The sequence below is a fragment of the Nomascus leucogenys genome, chromosome 2, assembly GCF_006542625.1.
Source record: "Nomascus leucogenys isolate Asia chromosome 2, Asia_NLE_v1, whole genome shotgun sequence".
NCBI classification, from domain to species: Eukaryota; Metazoa; Chordata; class Mammalia; order Primates; family Hylobatidae; genus Nomascus; species Nomascus leucogenys.
In genome coordinates, this window is record NC_044382.1 from 117,048,716 (window position 1) to 117,067,379 (window position 18,664).

General features: G+C 35.8%; 1 protein-coding gene across 2 annotated transcripts in view; it reads left to right on the plus strand.

Moving 5' to 3' along the window:
• FER (FER tyrosine kinase) overlaps positions 1–18,664 on the plus strand; it is a 452,653-nt gene that overhangs the window by 274,260 nt on the left and 159,729 nt on the right. For both annotated transcript variants that reach the window (XM_030817473.1, XM_030817488.1), the window contains one exon: positions 12,350–12,406. In XM_030817473.1, coding sequence (XP_030673333.1) covers positions 12,350–12,406 — 57 coding nt within the window. The remainder of the gene's footprint in view (positions 1–12,349; positions 12,407–18,664) is intronic.

An 18,664-nucleotide genomic window follows, 5' to 3' on the forward strand; every position in this document is an offset into this window, starting at 1 on the left:
ATGGACTCCCCTTTCCCCCAAAGATTTGAGGGTTCTTGAGTAATAGGAAGAATGATTAACGTTTATTAAGCACTTATTATGTTAAGCACTGACTGAGTACTTTATTAAGATCTCATTTAATATTTAGAACCACTCTATATAGTAGCTTCTCTTTTTATCTTTATTTTGCAGATAAGGAAGCTGAGACTGAAAGAGGCCATGTTGCTGAAAGTTACACAGCTAGTGCAGAACAGCCATATTTCAAGCTCAAGCAGTTTCGCTCCATAGCCTAGTCTCTTAACAAATACATAGAACAGAAGACTATTTCCGCAGTGCTGTAGATCACTGTAGTTTCCTTAGCCTTTGATGCTATTGAAGAGGATTCTGATAAACTCAGTGGAATAGTACCTAATACTCCTCAGACGCCTCTTGCCAGTGTCAGGTTCCCACAGACCAACAAAATGACACCACTGAGTATTCCTTGAAGCCTGGACAAGGGTCCCTCCTTGCATATCTCTTCCTCATAAGACTACCACCCTATGCAGAGTGGAATGGAAAGAAAACAAAAGAAAGCAGTGGAGAGAGGTCCTTGGGAGCAAGATCCTGATTCACTTCAACTCACAGGCAGGTCTCCCTTTTTCTGGTAGCCACTGGGGACAGTGCCAAGCCCATCTGATAGAGACCCCTTCTTCATAATGGCCAGAGTGTGTGAGGTATGGAGGATAGTGGGTAGATACCAAAGAATGAAAGGAAAAAGCTAGGAGTCTCATCTTCTTTGCTATTTGAAGATAAAGGTACTGTCTAATCCCCCTTTCTTTTTCCTATTGTCACTGGATAATAAACTCCTGAGAGCAGAAACTATATTTTGCTTTCATTTTAATGAGCCCCTGTGCCTTTCACATCATGTTTGTTAAAGAATTCATCAGCACAAGGGATAAATCTATGACATAGTATTTAGAGGTGAATAATAAGATGTTTCTTGTAGGAATTTGATAGACTGTATTGAACGTATATATTTTTCTAGCTAGCTGTTTTTAGTCACTCCGTAGCCAGAACCTGGAAAGGGTCTGTATCAGCATTTTTTCACTTATTATCACCTGCATTGCTTCCTTTGGAGGGCATAACTGTTGGCTCGGAGAATTTTTTATTCAAGAAAAATCAGACATTCTAAAGTTGAGATGAATGAAAATGAGTTAGAAAATATTCATATGTGTACAGAAAATTGTACAGCCTTTTGTTCAATTAATAGTATCCTATAATAAACAAGTTTACTTTATAAGTAGGGAAATTGCATAGACATACATTAAAAATAAGAACCAATTAAAATCCTTACTAGAATGATAGAATAAAATAAATTATACACATACAAGAACTATTTTATGTAGCTTGCAAATATAATGAAATATTTTCTAAGGTAATAATGTGTGTGTTTCCTAAATGAGAACCATTTGGGAAGAAAGTACTTTTGGATTATTTAGAATGAATTTATAGAACATTTAAACAAATACTCAGTTACTAAAAGCTTCTCAGGTAGATTCCAGATGGGCAACTACTTTGCATACTTTCCAATAAGTTTTTTTTTTTTTCCTCTAAAGCAACCCTGATAACTTTAATGGCAAAGCTGATCAAATTCTGAATAATTCTTGGATTATAAAAAGGTTCTATGGCTGAGACTTTGAGTGGAATAAATGTGCTGAGCCAGCTAGGGAGATAGTGAAGCAGGCTGACTGAAAAATTGTATATAAAAGAAAAATAGAGATAGCAAATATTTCTCAGTATGAGTAGTAGAAAAATCTCTGAGAATCATCTTATGTATTGTGACATTTTGTTAATTATTCTTTCTTTTTGTTGTTGTTGTTGCCTGGGCTGGAGTACAGTGGCCCAGTCTTGGCTCACTGCAACCTCCGCCTCCCGGGTTCAAGGAATTCTCCTATCTCAGCCTCCCGAATAGCTGGGATTACAGGCACTTGCCACCATGCCTGGCTAATTTTTTTGTATTTTTAGTAGAAATGGGGTTTTACTATGTTGGCCAGGCTGGTCTCAAATTCCTGACCTTGTGAACTGCCCACCTCGGCCTCCCAAAGTGCTGGGATTACAGGCGTGAGCCACCACACCCGGCTAATTATTCTTTTCAAGGATTATGTGTTGGTCTTTGTGCATTAGCTCCAAAATAGCATGTTGTCAATATGTTTAGAAATTCATCTGCTACAGGTATTAAATCTTTGTAGTGAGATAATATTTTTTTTTAAAGTCTGATTTAAATTTTGCCTTTTTTCTTTCTTTCTTTCAAACTATTACACTGGATGATTACTATCTCTTTGACCAGGGGCTGGACAAAGCTTGTATTTCCAGTATTTTTTGTAATTAAATCCTCATGTTGAACCTGCACTACATTGGCTCTTGCTGAGAAATAGATTGTATTACTGTATTAGTGAATTGGCCTGTATTTAAGGTAGAATTATTTATCAAAAACAATGATTTAAAAATGAAAATGTTGAATTAAAAATATAACTTCAGTCACATGGAAGCAAGAACTTCTATTTCAGTTTTGAATGTTGGGGAGGTATACAGGAATAGAATAAAATTGTTCTTTACTATTAGTAGTATTTTATTTTGATGGGCATTCTTCCTGGAGAACTGTGAATCAAAGGGAAGTGTTAATTTAAGTCACACTTCTAATCACTCTGACTTACCTACTTGAGATCGAACTTCAAATATGTCTCTATGCCCCATAAAGCCCTTTAAGGGATAACTTTAGGAAGAAATGGCACAACCATCCGAAGAGATTTGGCAGGGGTTGATTGACATAATAAATAATGACCATCTGTACCCTGTAGCAGTCCGCCAAGAAGCACAGTTAGTCCCCTGCAGCCTGGGCAGACTGCTGGTTGTCTTCCGCAGGTGAACAAAGGAGATGTTGCTTATTTGATAGTTGTTCACTTTATTTAAAATGACTACATTTGTGAGGCAAAATTCTAAGATTTAGGTTTTAACATTTTAAAACTAATTAGATTTTATTTTCAGTTATTTTTATAGCTTTTGCTTATTACTGTATCTCCTTGTATAAAGATGTGGGATTTACATAGTGTTTTCATTAAAAGTACTATATTAATGACAGTTTTGTTGAAACCTTATTTTTAAGTGATTTTATATTTTATAGAAAATTTGATACAGAGTTATTGTGGGAAAATGGAATATTTGTCATTTATCTAGTGGAAATAAGTGGTATAGAGACCGAAGTTGAGTCATTATTTTTTAGGTTACAGATTACATAAAGATTATACAAAATTGACTCATAACTCTGCCAGTTATGTTAAGACATACTTGATTACAACTGTAAAGTTTTTTGTGATTTTATTTTCTGACACAAAAACTGTGAATGTGCAAAATGCAAACCTTTAAATTAGATTATATTCTAATAAATGCAGTAGATGAAGAGCAATCTGTAATTGATGTGCATGGAAATAATTTGAAACAAAGTATGTAAATCATAAGTTAAAAAATCGGTTAGGACTAGAACATGAAACTTAAAATAGAATTTATAACCCATTGTGTTTCAATTAATTAAAATTGATTGCATCATCATCTCTGAACTTGAAAGAGTCATATGCATTGCTTTAAATAAATTACTCTATTTTGGGTAACAGTGTAATTTGTTAGAAAGGACATAAGCTTCAGAGTCAGACAGATATGGGTTCAAACATTGTTTCTGCCATTTACTGTCAGAGTAGCCTGTCTCTCAGAACCTCAGAGTCCTGGCTTGATGGTCTCACTAACACCCCCAAGTTCACTGATCTACTAGAAAGGCTCACATAAGTTAATATAAAGTTATACTCAAGGCTAGGATTTATTGTCGCAAAAGACTCATGTAGGAACAGCAAAAGCTAGGTCAAAAGAGGCTTTCTTGCCCTATTTATAGCAGGAATTGTATGGGTAAGTCTTTCTGTCTACAAACTGCAAGGCCATGTGTGATACCATTGCTCAGGAAATCCCATTTGAGTTTTGGAGTCCAAAGTTCTTGCCAGGGGCTGATCACATACCTGTTAACAGGACCAGCCATGGTGAGGACACCAAACCAGGCACCATGTGCGTAGAATGAATATTTATGTTTACTTTAAACATGGTAACAACCTAGTTCTTCTTGATCTGCCACTTCAGTCATTATAGACTAACATTACTCGGTAACTTTTGAACATTCCGGTAGTTTAGTTCTCAGTTTCACCAAAGGTCGTCAAGAGTATAGAGATAAGCAGAAACTGAATGAAACAGACCTACTTTGTTAAACTTTACTCACAGAGTTATTGTGAAAGTTAAGGTAGAACTCTGTTTAGTTTTGGTTTTACCTACATCCTTTTAGGCTTTCTTCATCTGAAAATATCTTTATTTTCTATTCATTCTTTTTTTTTTTTTTTTTTTTTTAAATTAGAGACAGAGTCCCACTTTGTTTCCCAAGCTGGTTTAGATCTCTTGGCCTCAAGCAATCCTCCTGCCTCGGCCTCCCAAAGTGCTAGGGGTGAGCCACTGTGCCCAGCCTCATTTTCCATTCATTCTTGAGAGATGGTTTTACCACCTTTACTATTTACAGTTGAGAGTTATTTTCTTTCAACACTGGAAAGATACTGTGCTACTTTTGTCTGAACTGTGTGGTTTCAGAAGAGAAGTCTGCTTTCTGTGAATTGGTATACCCTGTAGGTGAAGTCATTTCTCTCTGGCTGCTTTCAAGACTCCTTGTCTTTCCTTGTCAGAAGTTTGATTATGATGAATCTTGGCTTGAATTTATTTGTGTTTATCCTGTTTCAGGTCCTGTCAGCTTCTTGTTTGTAGATTTGTGTTTTTCGCCAAATTTGAGAAGTTTCAGTCATTATTTCTTTAAGTACTCTTTCAGCCCTACTCTTTCTCCTCTCCTTTTATTTCAGATTATACAAATGTGGGATTGCTTGCCTTACAGGTTCCTAAAGTTCTGTTCATTTTTTTTCACCCATTCCATTTTCTCTTTGTTGTTCAAATTGGGTAATCTATTGATCTGTCCTCAAGTTCAGTGATTAGCCTCTCTTATCTTCACTTTACTATTGAGTCCATTCAGTGAGTTTTTAAAATTTGCTTTGTAATTTTTAGTTATATACTTTTTATTTGGTTCTTTTTTTAATAACTTCTGTTTCAATGGCTGAGATAATCTAGATGTTTTCATATTTTTCAAGGGAATTTGTAAGCGATTATTGTGCATTTTTCTGGCAGCTTTAAAATCCTCATCAGATAATTCCAACATCTGATCCATCCCACTGTTGGTTGACTATCTTTTCTCATTCAGATTGTGATTTTCTTGGCTCTTGATATGATGGATGATTTTTAATTGTACCCTAGACATATAATCTATTATGTTAGGACATCTTGGGTCCCATTTAAATCTTTCATTTTTGCAGATAGTTACCTTGTTTAGGTTTAACAGGTAGGGCCTGGCCTGCTTTAAACGGTTTCAATGACAGTGCAATTTTTAGAGCTTTTTTGTTGTTATTTTGTTTTGTTGGTTTATCTGGTGCCACTGGGCTTCCTTCTAAGTTGTTCATTTTAGTGCTGCCTCTAGGAGTAGAAGGAATTCCCCAAGTCTGGGCTGCCAGGTGTTTCACCGAGGAAGGGCATCTTAGGCCTGTGGGATTGTTTGGTAGACTTCTCCTGCCTCTGGGGAACAGAGTACTTCCTGGGCTGGGACCTTATTGTGATGGGATTCTTTCTCCCATTAGGCATGCTGCCCTGTCATCTCTGGCAAGGGAGATAGGAGTCTCCATGCATGGAGACAAAGAGACTTCCCAGGATAGGTCTTATTTTGTGGCAGTGCTTCTCTTGCCAATGCAACTGAGCTGCCTTGTTATTTCTCAGTTGGGAAGTGAGATAACAGGCCCACAGAGACAAAGAGGCCTCTTAGGCTTGGTCGCTCATTTGGCTGGGATCTATCTTCCTGTTACTTCTGGGCCATCCCAGTATTTCTTGGTGGGGCAAAGCAGTGTTAGGCCTGCTGGGAAAGGGAGTCTTCCCTTAGCTGCTTATTCTTAGTTGGATCTCCAGTCAGTCCCCTTACAGGTGGTACTGGGCTCATTTGGTCATTTTGAGGACTCTCATATAATCCAGGGGAGGAATAGGCCTAACTGAGCTGCCTTCTATGGCTATGTTGGGAGTCAAACTGCCTTCTGTTGTGGCAGTAGGATGGAAGACATCCTGCCACTATTCTGTTCTCCCATTCCAGGAGTCCCAAACCAATTCACTCTCCTCATACCATCTTTCAGAGTTCCTTGTTTGCCTCTTGAATTATGTCCAGGGTTTATAGCTATAATACTTTCCTGTGGAAAGGAGCAGGGAGAATTATGCTTCTAGAACTTGTCCAATGACCATAGTATTTTAATTGTTTGTTTGGATACTGGATAATATACATTATATATTTGTATAAATGCTCACATTTTTTAAAAAAATTAAAGGGTTACACAATAAAGAATATTTGGAGACCTCTAGTCTATAAGATTAAGTGAATACTTGATTCCTTGTTTTAGCTCTCCATGGCCTGGTTAGAAAGTACATTTCTAGTTTTTTACTGAACATTGCTCCCCTTTAAGAACTCTTTGCCTTCACTCTTCTTGTGTATTCACTCTTATCTAGAAGATTTCTACTTCTATGCTTTTGCCAAAGTTATTTTCTGATTTTAGCATATCAGAATCATATCCATGTTTAAGACTTATCTCAAATACTACCTATTCTCTCAGACTTCTTCTGACTTTTCTAGCACAATATGGCTTCCTTTTCCTCTGAAATCCTTTATCATCACTTACATTACTCATGTGACACTTGAAATGACATTTTGAACAGAGTGTAATCTTAAGTTTATCTTTAACTCATCTGTTTGGAGATGAACTTTCCTAGAGAAGCAGTGCTAGCAATGTTTAAATGTATCTATAACATATGCAATATATGGAGCATAACTACCATTTTACATGAGTCTAATGGAATATATCCTTATATGTGGACAGTTCTATCTTAAAATTCCAGGTTCATATTCCTAGACTTACACCCCTTCTCTACCAGCGTAGTTAATACTGAGTCCCATAGGAGTGGTGGCTTCTGTGGGCTCTGCCAGAGAGACTGCTGCATGGCAGACTGAGAGAAAGTTTGTTGGCAGTGAAGTACAAGAATAAACTCTTTAGAGATGTTAGAGAGAAGAGAGCTAATGTTGGTAGAACTACGACAACCACTAATCGTAGGTTAGGAAAGAAACTATGTTTCTTTTACACAGGTATTCTTGCCCAACTCCTACCCTTCACCCAACACACTTACATTTCCTCCCTGTGCCTCATTTTTTCACTCAACAGGTAATAGCTTACCTTATTGGTTGCCCCCACTTTCCTGTATTACACCTCTTTTTCTTTCTGTTCCTTGTGCTTCTCAAATTAACTACTACTTGCATTTGAATCCTTGTCTCAGGGTCTGCTTCTGAGAGAACCCAAACTAAGACAGGGACAGTCAGCTACCTCACATCCACAAGTTACTAGAACTAGATTCAGTAGCGTCAGCCAACTCCCCAGAAGGGCAGTTAATCCATCTCATTCATTTCTTCTTTTCTCAGTGTCACTCACGAATCAATTAATAAAAATAAGTATTATTTGCTTAGGCAATTAGAAGGTACACTGTGATTTCATGGGTTTATAAGGCCACCAAAATCTTTATATGCAGCCCATATCTTAGTGATTACCAAAGTGCATAATTTATATCTCCAGAATATCTCTAAAATAAGAGAATTGATAAATAGGAAAAGTGGATATTTTTCTTTTACCGTAATCATAATATATTAATACTCAAGAATTAACATAAAGAATAGAATCCAAATATTAACATGTCAGGAATCTAAATCAATCTGTTGTAGCTTCAAGATCAGGGAAATTTAACCATTAGTTTTGAACACAGGTCTGTAGATTTTTCTGTATGGTCACAGATCACTTGGAAGCAAATGAAATGTTAAATATAACTCTGTCAACTCTATTCATTCCTATTGTAATACATCTTTTATGTCTTTACCTTATTTCTATTGATGATTTATACTTAATTACAACTTTTATTTTCATTCATTAACCTGTGGACTGATAAAGCTACTATTCCTATTTCTTGGAAGAGACTAAGAGGCAGTCTGCTTCCGTTTTTTCTGTTTTTTCTCTGTATTTGAGAAGGTTGCAAAAAGTCTCCTTGTCCCTTTACAAAAAACAGGGCAAAGATAGAGACCAGAAATATGTAGTATAATCACTTTAGGAGAAACCAGCTCTGGAGCAGTTGTTAAGGAGCGAGCTGCAGCTGTCTTTGGCCATATCTTCTGAGTGTGACTTTTCTTTCCTTTGGATAGAAGGGGAGAAGGAGAAAAGTCAGTAAAAGTAAAGGCAAATGCAGAGTTCCAGGCTTCTTCAGCAACTCCCCATTCTCCAACTGTGCATTACTCAATGTCCATGTTCCCTAATTTACTTTTGACTTGCCCCCTGAAACCATTTCAGAGGCATAAGTAAAGCTTTAGCATCATCGTATAACTGAAATTGAATGTCTTTCTCAGCCACTTAGCAGCCTCCTTAGGAATGTTCCATTTAATACCTAAGGGGGAGAGGGTTGGTAGTTCTACCCCGTCTTTATCCAATTTAACGGATTGGGAGTTTGCCTCTCTATCAACACTTCTGCAGACTATCTGCAGGTACCAAATTCTGATCAAAATAGTCACTGAATTCTCCTCGGGCATTTATCCCTGCCACTTACAGACTGAGTCACATGTCTTTTTTATTATTTAAATTTTTACTTTTAATTAACAAATAATAATTGTATATATTTATGGGTATGAGTACAATGTGTTGTTTTGATATATGTATATGTTGTGGAATGATTATATCAAGCTAACTAACATATCCATCACTTCACATAACTTATTTTTGGTAGTGAGATCATTGAAAATCTGGAGCTTTTTGTAGCAATTTTGAAATAGAAATACATTATTATTAACCATAGTCACTTTCCTGTGCAATAGATCTTGGAAACTTACTCCTCCCATCTGACTGAGACTTTGTACCGTTTGGTCAACTTATCTCCATTCCTCAACCCCTCACATCTCCTATTTCTGCTGACCAACATTCTGTTCTCTACTGTTCTTTTTTTTTTCTATCTATAACTTAGACTGGATAATTTCTGTAGATCTATTGATCAATTATCTAAGGACACTGAAATTCAAATTTGATATGACAGGCAGTGAGCCAGTTTGGTCTGCAGACTTAGTTTGCCAATCCCTAATTTGGTTGAGTCCATGATGCACATGTTTAGAAGGTAGGCTTACTTCTTTTCATTTCCAGGTTACTTTTTCTACCACAGTGTGGTATCTTTGGGGTTTATTTAAAGCCTGGGATATTTTATCAGAGCCTCTTCTTCTTGCAGGCCCTGAACTCTCTCTGTATTTTTTAATGTATTGGCTTCTGCTTTCACAGTGACCATGTGCATTCAAGGGTAAAAGTAGCCCATAAATCCTTGACATGGCTTCTTTTCTTAACCTAGCTTTAGTCTGTCAATACTTCACTATTTTGGTAGCTCTCCAGTGCCTTTAAATGGATGTTTAGGGGTTTTCTTTGTTTGGTTGTTTTTTCTTTTTGTGTTTTTGTTTCTACATTTCATCCTGTTTTTCAGTGGTTTGCACTACAAGGATTGGGCTGATCTGCCTAGGTTATCACTGTCTAAAGTGGAAAAGCTGTCTAAGAATCAGTTTGCAACTTTAAAATAACTTTCCTGACTGCCAGATGGCACTCTTAGAAGAATAACATTTCTTATATATATAGGGTGTGGGGTGGAGAATTAAACCCCAGAACTGCTAATCAAATGGAAAGTACAGCTCTTTTATTTTTTATTAAAAAAGGAACTTTATGGATGTATAACTTATATAAAATAAAATTTTCCACAGGTTTTAAATATATAGTTCAATGAAATACCAATAAATTGAACTTTTTTTTTTTTACGGACTCTCGCTCTGTCGTCAGGCTGGAGTGCAGTGGCGCAATCTTGGCTCACTGCAACCTCTGCTTCCCGGGTTCAGGCGATTCTCCTGCCTCAGCCTCCCGAGTAGCTAGGACCGCAAGTGTGTGCCACGACGCCCAGCTAATTTTTGTATTTTTAGTAGAGATGGGGTTTCACCATGTTGGCCAGGAATTGAACATTTTTATAACCCCCCGCAAAGTTGCTTCTTTCCCTTTTGCAGTCAGTCTTTCTCAGCTCCTGCCCCAAGCAACCACTTCTCTGATATCTAGCATTATAGATTGTCCTTCTCTAGAATTTTATGTAAATGGAATTAGTATGTATGTATGTAAAGCTTGTCTAGATTTATTAGCTCAGCAAAATGATTTGCAAGTGCTCTGTTTTATGCATCTGTAGTAAGTTCCTTCTTATTGCTGAATAGTCAATTGCCTGAATGTACCAAAATGTGCTTATCAGTTTTCTTTTTGATGGACATCTGAGTTGTTTCTAGTTTTTGGCGATTACAAATAGAGCTGCTTCCAGCATTTTTGGATGAATCTTTTCATGGATATGTTTTCATTTATCTTTGGTTAATTCCTAGGAGAGCAATTTGAGTCATAGGATGTGTATGTTTAACTTTATAAGAAACTTCCAAATTATTTTCCCAAATGCAAAAATGCTTTTTTTGCATTTGGGAAAAAAATGCTTTTGCATTTTCACCAGCGATTACAGTTGCTCCACACCCTCACAATCTCTTGATATTGTTAATCTTTTTAATTTTAGTATCTTAATGGGTATGAAGTAATGAAAATGAAGTACCGTCTTAATGTGATTTGTATTTGTGTATCACTGGTGACTAATGATGTTAAGTGTCTCTGATGTTCTTACTGGCTATTTGTTCATCTCTTCTGAACTTTTTTTACACAATTTCTTGAGCTGGGTTCTTTCTTTTGTTGTTGAGATACGAGTTTTGTATATGTTCTTCATACAAATGCTTTATCAGATAGAAATTCAGTATTGCAAAAATGTTCTCCCAGGTTGTAGTTTGTCTTTTCATTTTTTAAATGATGCTTTTGAATAAATGTTTTCAATTTTGATGAGGTCCAATTTTCATTTCTTTTTTATAGTTAGTGTTTTTTTGTGCTTCTCTAAGAAACCTTCGCCTACCCACTTGATCATGAGGTTATCCTCCTAAGTTTTCTTCCAGGATCTTTATAGCATTAACTTTATATTTAGGCGGAAAACTATGCATCAAAACTATTGCATTTTAAAAATCAGTGTCGTCCCTTTGTTGACCTAACAGAGAGTGTTGCTGGAGTGTTTGCCACATGGTATTTCAGAAGGTAAAGCACTTCAAATAACTGTCCAGGACATTTTAAAGTCATAGTTAGGGTGAATTTTTACTTCAAGATGTCTGATTACTTGTTACAACTCATAGATCATAATTACATTTCAATCTGTCTTTGTAATGAGGGGAAAACTACACTCTAACATTAATAAGAAACCTAACTCATAAATAAAATATATCAACCAGGATACTCTTCCTCCAACTCTTCCTTCCTCCTCCCCTCCTTTTTTTCTTCCCTTCCTCTCTTTCTTTCCTTTTTATTCCTCCCTTCCTTTTCTCTTACTTTTTTTCCTTTTTCCTTCCTTCATTAAAAAGCATATTTTTTCTTACATTCTGGTATTGTGGGGTTTCATAGTTGAGCTTTTTTTAGATGATAAAATATCCTCTAGTAATCAGTACTTGAGATGAGATAATGGGATGCTCTCTTTCAGTGATATGTTTGCATCACTGGCCTTATGCACCCTAGTGATATTGTAATTGGTGTTTGTTGCTTTATTATACCACAGGAGATTACTTGGGAAAGATATGGGACTATATGAAGTGTCACAGACAGCTGTAACTCATGGCCCATTTATATGTGGAAAAATTAGCTCTTAGTAGTATGATTTGAGTAGAAAAATAATTTCTAAGATTAAATGAGAACTGAAAATTTTGCATTATAAAATCAAACTCCCTCATGTACTTATGACAGCTTTTTGAAATGACAAATAATAGCATAACATAAACTTTATGGTTGGTGGAAAGTACATGCTGTGTTCTAATTACAGGGATACTATCATTTCAAAGGGTGAGATTTCTGATAGAATTTGGCTGTAATGTAGACTTTAATATCCTATTGTGTAGTATCGTTTCTTAAATTTGTTTTACAGCATCTTGGGGTTATAACTTCTTAGTGTGCTGTTGATTGAATGGTCTGAATGAAATATCCCTTTAGGCTGACTTTCCACTGGCTCAGATGCAACTTCAAGAAGTGTACCCTTGCTTGTACTAAACAACTGTTCTTATTCTTTGCTGTAGGACAAGAAATGGATTCTGAGTCATGAAGATGTCACATTGGGAGAATTACTGGGCAAGGTATGTAATCAACTGAGCTAAATAACCAGAAGTCTCTATATTGATTGTGAAGACTGCAGATTTTTTCATTTTCTTCAAAGCTTTTCTTATATTGCCGCAAGGCACATTACACATTAACTAGAACACAATGCTATATCTGTTATCAATATTATGATGCTCACTGAAATAGGTGTGTGAAAGTCTTTGAAAGATTTAAGGATCATTCTTAACTTTTAAGAATATTATATGTGTGTTTTCCCCTGGAAGGACTAAAAATCATAATGATTTTATTTCAGTGTGCAGTACAGTCAAAACTAGTGAACTGAGATTTGAAAAGAAACAGTGAGATAATAAAAGTTTTAAAAAATACCTAATAGTCTTGTTCTTTTTGTTTCTGGTTACATGTGATAGTTTAGAAAAAAATGAAATGCTGCCTCTTGGGATTTCAGGATTGTATATAGAATTACAGTATGTAACAACACTGGGCATATTTCAATCTAAAAATGTGGACAAGACACTTGTTTCAATATAAATATTAATTTTATAACTAGTTCTATTAATCAGAAAAAGCAACTATATATAATAAAAGTCCCTTTTCATCCAATGTAGTTGGAAGTTTCTTTGAACTCATAGGCCATAGTCAAGTATATGTTATTTAACAATAATGGCAGATACTTGAGAATTAACCAAATGGACTATTTGAAAATTTATTAATAACTGTTTTATTTATAATTGAGTTCCAATGAATATTCACTTTTTTGTCAGTGACTTAATTAGTGATTATTTCCATTAATATATAAAAATGTGAATTCAGTTTAGCTTCATGGTGTGATACAAAAAATAATTTAAAATCTATATATTTAGGAAAAGCTAACATACATATGAGTGATCAGTACTGAACTTAATTAAGGCTCAACATTTTAGATAAGGAAATGATTACTCATTACTTTTTTGATTCAAATGTAAACTTGATGAATTGACTGTTTTCCCCTATTTTTAAAAAATCTCTGAGAAAGTAAATCTCTGTTGAAATAATGTAGTTTGCAGGATTCTTATCATTTATTATTTTAAAATACCTTTCCCAAATGGAAGCATCAAATTGTTATTGGAAAGCAGGTTTTTATTGGCATATTTAGTAAGTAAATTCTAAAGAACCTCAAGCTAAAAGCAGTGACTCATATGTTATTTCCTCTGGGTTTATTTCCTTATCCTTAAGGAAATATTTCTTCTTTCCCTTCCTCTAGGTAACTCAGTAGCAGTAACTGGGCCAAAAAATCTTACAAAGATTAATTTTCCATGATACAATTAAATAATAAATTGTAAAACTAAAGCATTTACTGAAATAAAGGCAGAATATGTTTAGAAGGACAGCCTTTTTAGTACTATGGAAAAAATATTTTTAGTTAAAGAGAAATATTTCTATTTTTGTGTTTAGTTTCTGCTATAAAGTATTAGGAGGAATTTAGCTCCTTAGACTATTTCAAAGAATAATTATCTTCTCAACAACAAGTAGTATGTCAGTCTTAATGAATTTATTTTAAATAAAAGACTGTGACTTTGAGGCAGTGCGTAGCTTAATTTCATCCAGTATTTTTAAGTACAAGAAAATGATTATTTAACATTTTTCACTGCCTATTTTAAATAATCATTTACAGTATACTGCTTAAGAATACATGGCTAATTAAGACAATTAGCCATGATTCCTATCATTAGAGACTTTGGAGTTAAGTTGTAATATAAGGTAATGGCAGAAACGCTGAGGTTTTTTTTTGTATTCAGCACTATATTTTTAGTAGACTGTACTTGATATACAGTATCAGATGCAGCTATAGTCGATAGTTGGTATTCAGTAAATATTCAGTCATCCAGTGTTTTTTGAATGCCTACTATGTGCAAGGCACTCTTCTAGGCACGTTTTACAGTTTCAATGAGCAAGTAGCCGGAAATCCTTTCTCTTACGGAGCTTAATATTCTCTCTAGGAGGAGAAGATAAACAATAAGCATAATAAATACGTAAATTTTATAATGTTAGAGGGTGCTAAGTCCTGTGAAAAGTAGAGGGATTGGAAGCGTTATTAGTTGTAGTTGCTGTTTTTAGTAGGAAATCCAGATAAACCTTATTATCTTATGTTTACTTTTGAATAAAGACTTGAAGGAGGTGGGAAATTTAGCCACACAGACATCTGAGAGAAGAGGGGTCTACGCAGAGTAAACAGCCAATGCAAAATTTGTTTGAAGAGCAAGGGAGGCATTTTGGTTGTGACAGTAAGCAAGAAGGAATATGATAGGAGAGGAAGTCTGTTAGGTGATGAGGGTATAAATTACCTTGACCTTGTAAGTCATTGTAGTAACTTTGGCTTTGATCATGAATGAAATGGCGAGCTGGTGGGCAATTTTGAAAGGGGGAATGGCATGATCTTTTTTAAAAAGTTACTCTGGGAGTTGTGAAAATAGGCTGACAACTTGGAAGGTTAGGAGGCAGTTGAACTTACCTGACTAAAAGATGATGCTAGGTTAAGATGATAGCAATGGAGGTGGTGTGAAGTAGTGAGTTCTGGATGTATTTTTGAAATTGAACCAATCGAATATCCTGATGGACTCTGTATGTGGGGTATTAGAGAAAGATTTCGCTCCTAAGTGTAAAAGATTTCAGGGAATGAGAGGAGGTGTTCAGTTTTGGATGTATTGAGTTTTTCTATGAAACTTCCAAGTGGGGATGATGGAAACTATTGGGTATTAAGTCTGGAGTTAGAGAAAAGAGGTCTGAGTCAAAAGTACAAATCTGGTAGTTGTTAGTATATAGCTGGTACTTACCACAATTAGGTGGATTCAACAGTGGAGTGAGTCTAGATGAAGAAGAGAAGAGGGTCAAGGATTGAGCCTTGCTCACTTGAACATTAAGAGGTGGAGATAAGAGAGGCAATCCACAAAGGAGGTTGAAAAGAGCAGCCAAGTAGGAAGGCAGAAAACCAGGAGATATGATGCCTTGGAAGACAAGAAGAGAAAGTATATACCAAGGAAGAGAGTGATCAGTGGTGTCAGATGACGCTGAAAAGCCAAACAAGATGGGATTTAGCAATGAGAAGATTACTGATGACTTGGCTGAGCAGTTTCCTTGGAATGCTTTAGGTGAAAGCCAGTTTGGAATAGATTTGAGAGGAACGGGAGGAGAGAATTAGTGACAGCAAAGATGTAATTCTTTGAAGTTTTGCTGCAAAAGAAATCAGAGATTTGGGGTGATAGTTTCAAGAGAATGATTTGTGCTTTGTCATTGTTACTGTTTAACTTGAGAAAAATAATAGCATACTAGTTTGCAGTTGGGAATGATCTAGTAAAAATTCATCACTTAAGACAGAGGGATGAAAATTGCTGGGATGTCATCCTCGAGTAGGTAAGAGGGGATGCAATTTAGTTCACAATGGAGGATTGACGTTAATAGAAACACAGTAGTTCACTTTTTATAACAGCGAGGAAAATTGGTAGGTGGGTCAATATAGGGACAAAAGCCCAAAGTTCTCTTTACATTGCTTCAATTCTTGAAATGAAGTAGGAAGCAAAAGCATCAGCTAAGAATGAGGATGGGAGATTTGAGAAGAGAATAGAAGAGAAGCAGTCATCCAGAAAACTGGGAGTGTGAATGGTCTAAAGAAATATGATTATTGAGTAGCATTAAGGGCCCCCTAAGGGTTTGTGTTCATGAATTTAAAGTTAAATCAGTCAGCATGATTATGGTTTTTCTCCAGCCATATTAGCTTTATAGGTGCAGAATAGGCAGAGTTTTGGATTTAATCAGACTTGTAGATTTGCTAAGGAAGTTTTACAGATTAACAGAGGAGCAAATAAACTGAGAGTGTATGGGAAGGCAGTTATAATTACTGACCATGGAATTTAAGGTGGAATACAGAAGGAGGAGAATATAATAAAAGAATGACGTAAAAAGTGATAGAACTGAAAGATTGGCAGTTCCTGTAAAGTCAAAGGACTTTTGAAGTCTGGATAAGTATTCAAAAAGAAGAGGAAGTAAGCTGGAAAGATAGAAGCCAACCAGAAGTTGAGATGAATGGGATAGATGTTATAGAGCATTTGCATTATTGGTATGACAGAATTTAAGATATGACCGTAGAAAATAGATTGGAGTGCAAGCTAATTGGAGGAGAGATGTTCAAGAAACTGAGAGTTTGAATTGTTGGAAGGTCCTTTAAATGGCTATTGAAATTACAAAGAATTAGGACACTGGGTAGACTGACAGTTACCCAATGGCTCAAATTGCCAATAAAATATTTTCAAATACAGTAAATAACAGCTGGAGTGAGGAATAGTGGGTAATATAATTGAGTGACAAATTTTCAAAGCTGAGAGTTTCAGGAATGTGGGAGAGATAATGGTTTAAAGCCAGTCATAAGTAGGTAATAGAACACTGTGTTCTATCTGCGGGGCAATAGTAGGATTATATGTGGGGAATATAAGTCATCACTTAAGTTTAGATGGCAAAAGGAAGTTCATCCACCGTTAGGGTCTTCTCAAGTGAGAGCCAGGATTTTGTTAGAACAGGAAGTTAAAGGAAATGATCAAAGAATAGATTGAAAATATAATTTTGATGATGATGGGCCATGAATTCCAGAAGGCACTGTGCAAGTCGGAGATAGATGAGAAAGGAGGATCAAATAGAAGTATGCTGAATCTGAGGGGGCTGGAGAGGGAGAGATGAAGATTAACCTAGGACCAGGCTCATCTTACGTTGACTGACATAAACACAGTCAAGGGGCATAAGATTTGTCCTCAGGGACTGAAGGGCAGCAGCAGAGATGAAGTCATGCTTCATGACTTTTTGTCTCACCCCTTGCATCTTAGAAAGTTTACGCTGATTCAGGATCTCAATTCGGTCACCTAAGCTGATCTCATATTCAGTCCCTCACCTCCCCTTTAAAGCAAAGGTTTGCGCTGAATGATAATTGAATGATACAGAGTGATGAGTGTCCTGAGCTTCCTCCTCACCTCTTTGGATAGAGAAGAGGTGGTCTGGGGAAGCATAGTCATTTCTCAGTGTCTGAAGACTGTCCCCCTGACCACCATTGATAGAGTTGACATTCTCTGGATAATGGTTGCTAAATTAATGTTTAAAATTTTCAAATGCCTAGTATGTGCCAGTACCTCTTAAAATAGGGCAGAAACCATTAGAAAGACAGAAAGGGCAATGGGGAGATGTGTATTCAGGGACAGGAGACATAATTTTGGGAAAATCAAGAAAGTCTTCATGAGCAAGGGGCATAAGAAATGGACTTAAAGATGAGGTATCAGCTTCTGATTGGAGGTGGGCGTTTTCCACCAAGGGAAAAATGTAGAAAAGGCATGAGACGTATTTAGGGATCACTATGTATTTGAGTTCAGAACACATGTAACAGTTGGGGGTTATAATGTGGAGCTATATAGAGGCCAAGAAAGTGATAGTAATTGAAGGATGCATATTGAGCAAAGCAGTAGTATAATCAAAGTTTTCTCTAGGAAAGATTAATCTGGCAGTGCTGTTGTAGGTGGATTGGAGAGGTGAGGGACTGAAGATGAGATCAGCTTAGGTAACAGAATTGAGATCATGAATCAGGGTAACCTTTCTGAGATGCAAGGAATAAGACAAAAAGTATTATGGAGGTAGGGTCTGAATGCTTACAAGGCAAATGATGGTTTTAGTAACTGAAAAAAGTAATATAGCCAGGAAGAATCTTCTGATTAATAAAACAGTAAGTTTTAGACAAGCTGAATTGTAAGTGCTTTAGGTAAGTGGAGGCCCAGCAGTAATCATGTAAATTAATATCTTCTCTCAGCTCTACCTCTGATGTAATAAATAATCTGACAACTGCGGGTAAAAGACAATCTCTTGAGAGTAACAGATGTGAAGCTCAAATTTTCCTTTTTTAAATTTATCATGAATGTTTACTGTTTAAGTATGTTTATTTTTTATGAAAACATGATCATTGTTTTATAAATATTTGAGTTGACTTAGATTAAATAGTAAAAATTGAATATAAGATTTGTTAAAAATATTTTAAGGTATTTTAATAATTTTATTTATTAATAAGCAATAGTTCAAGGTATAAATTTTAACTTGTGAACTTGAAATATTAAGAGTTACATTCATCTTAGTGCTCTAAAACTCAGTAAGTATAGCAGACTTCTAGTTTAGTTACTTCTTGCTCAACAATAGCATTAAAGTTTATTATAAAATGTTTGCATATGCCGGGTATGGTGGCTCACACCTGTAATCTCAGCATTTTGGGAGGCTGA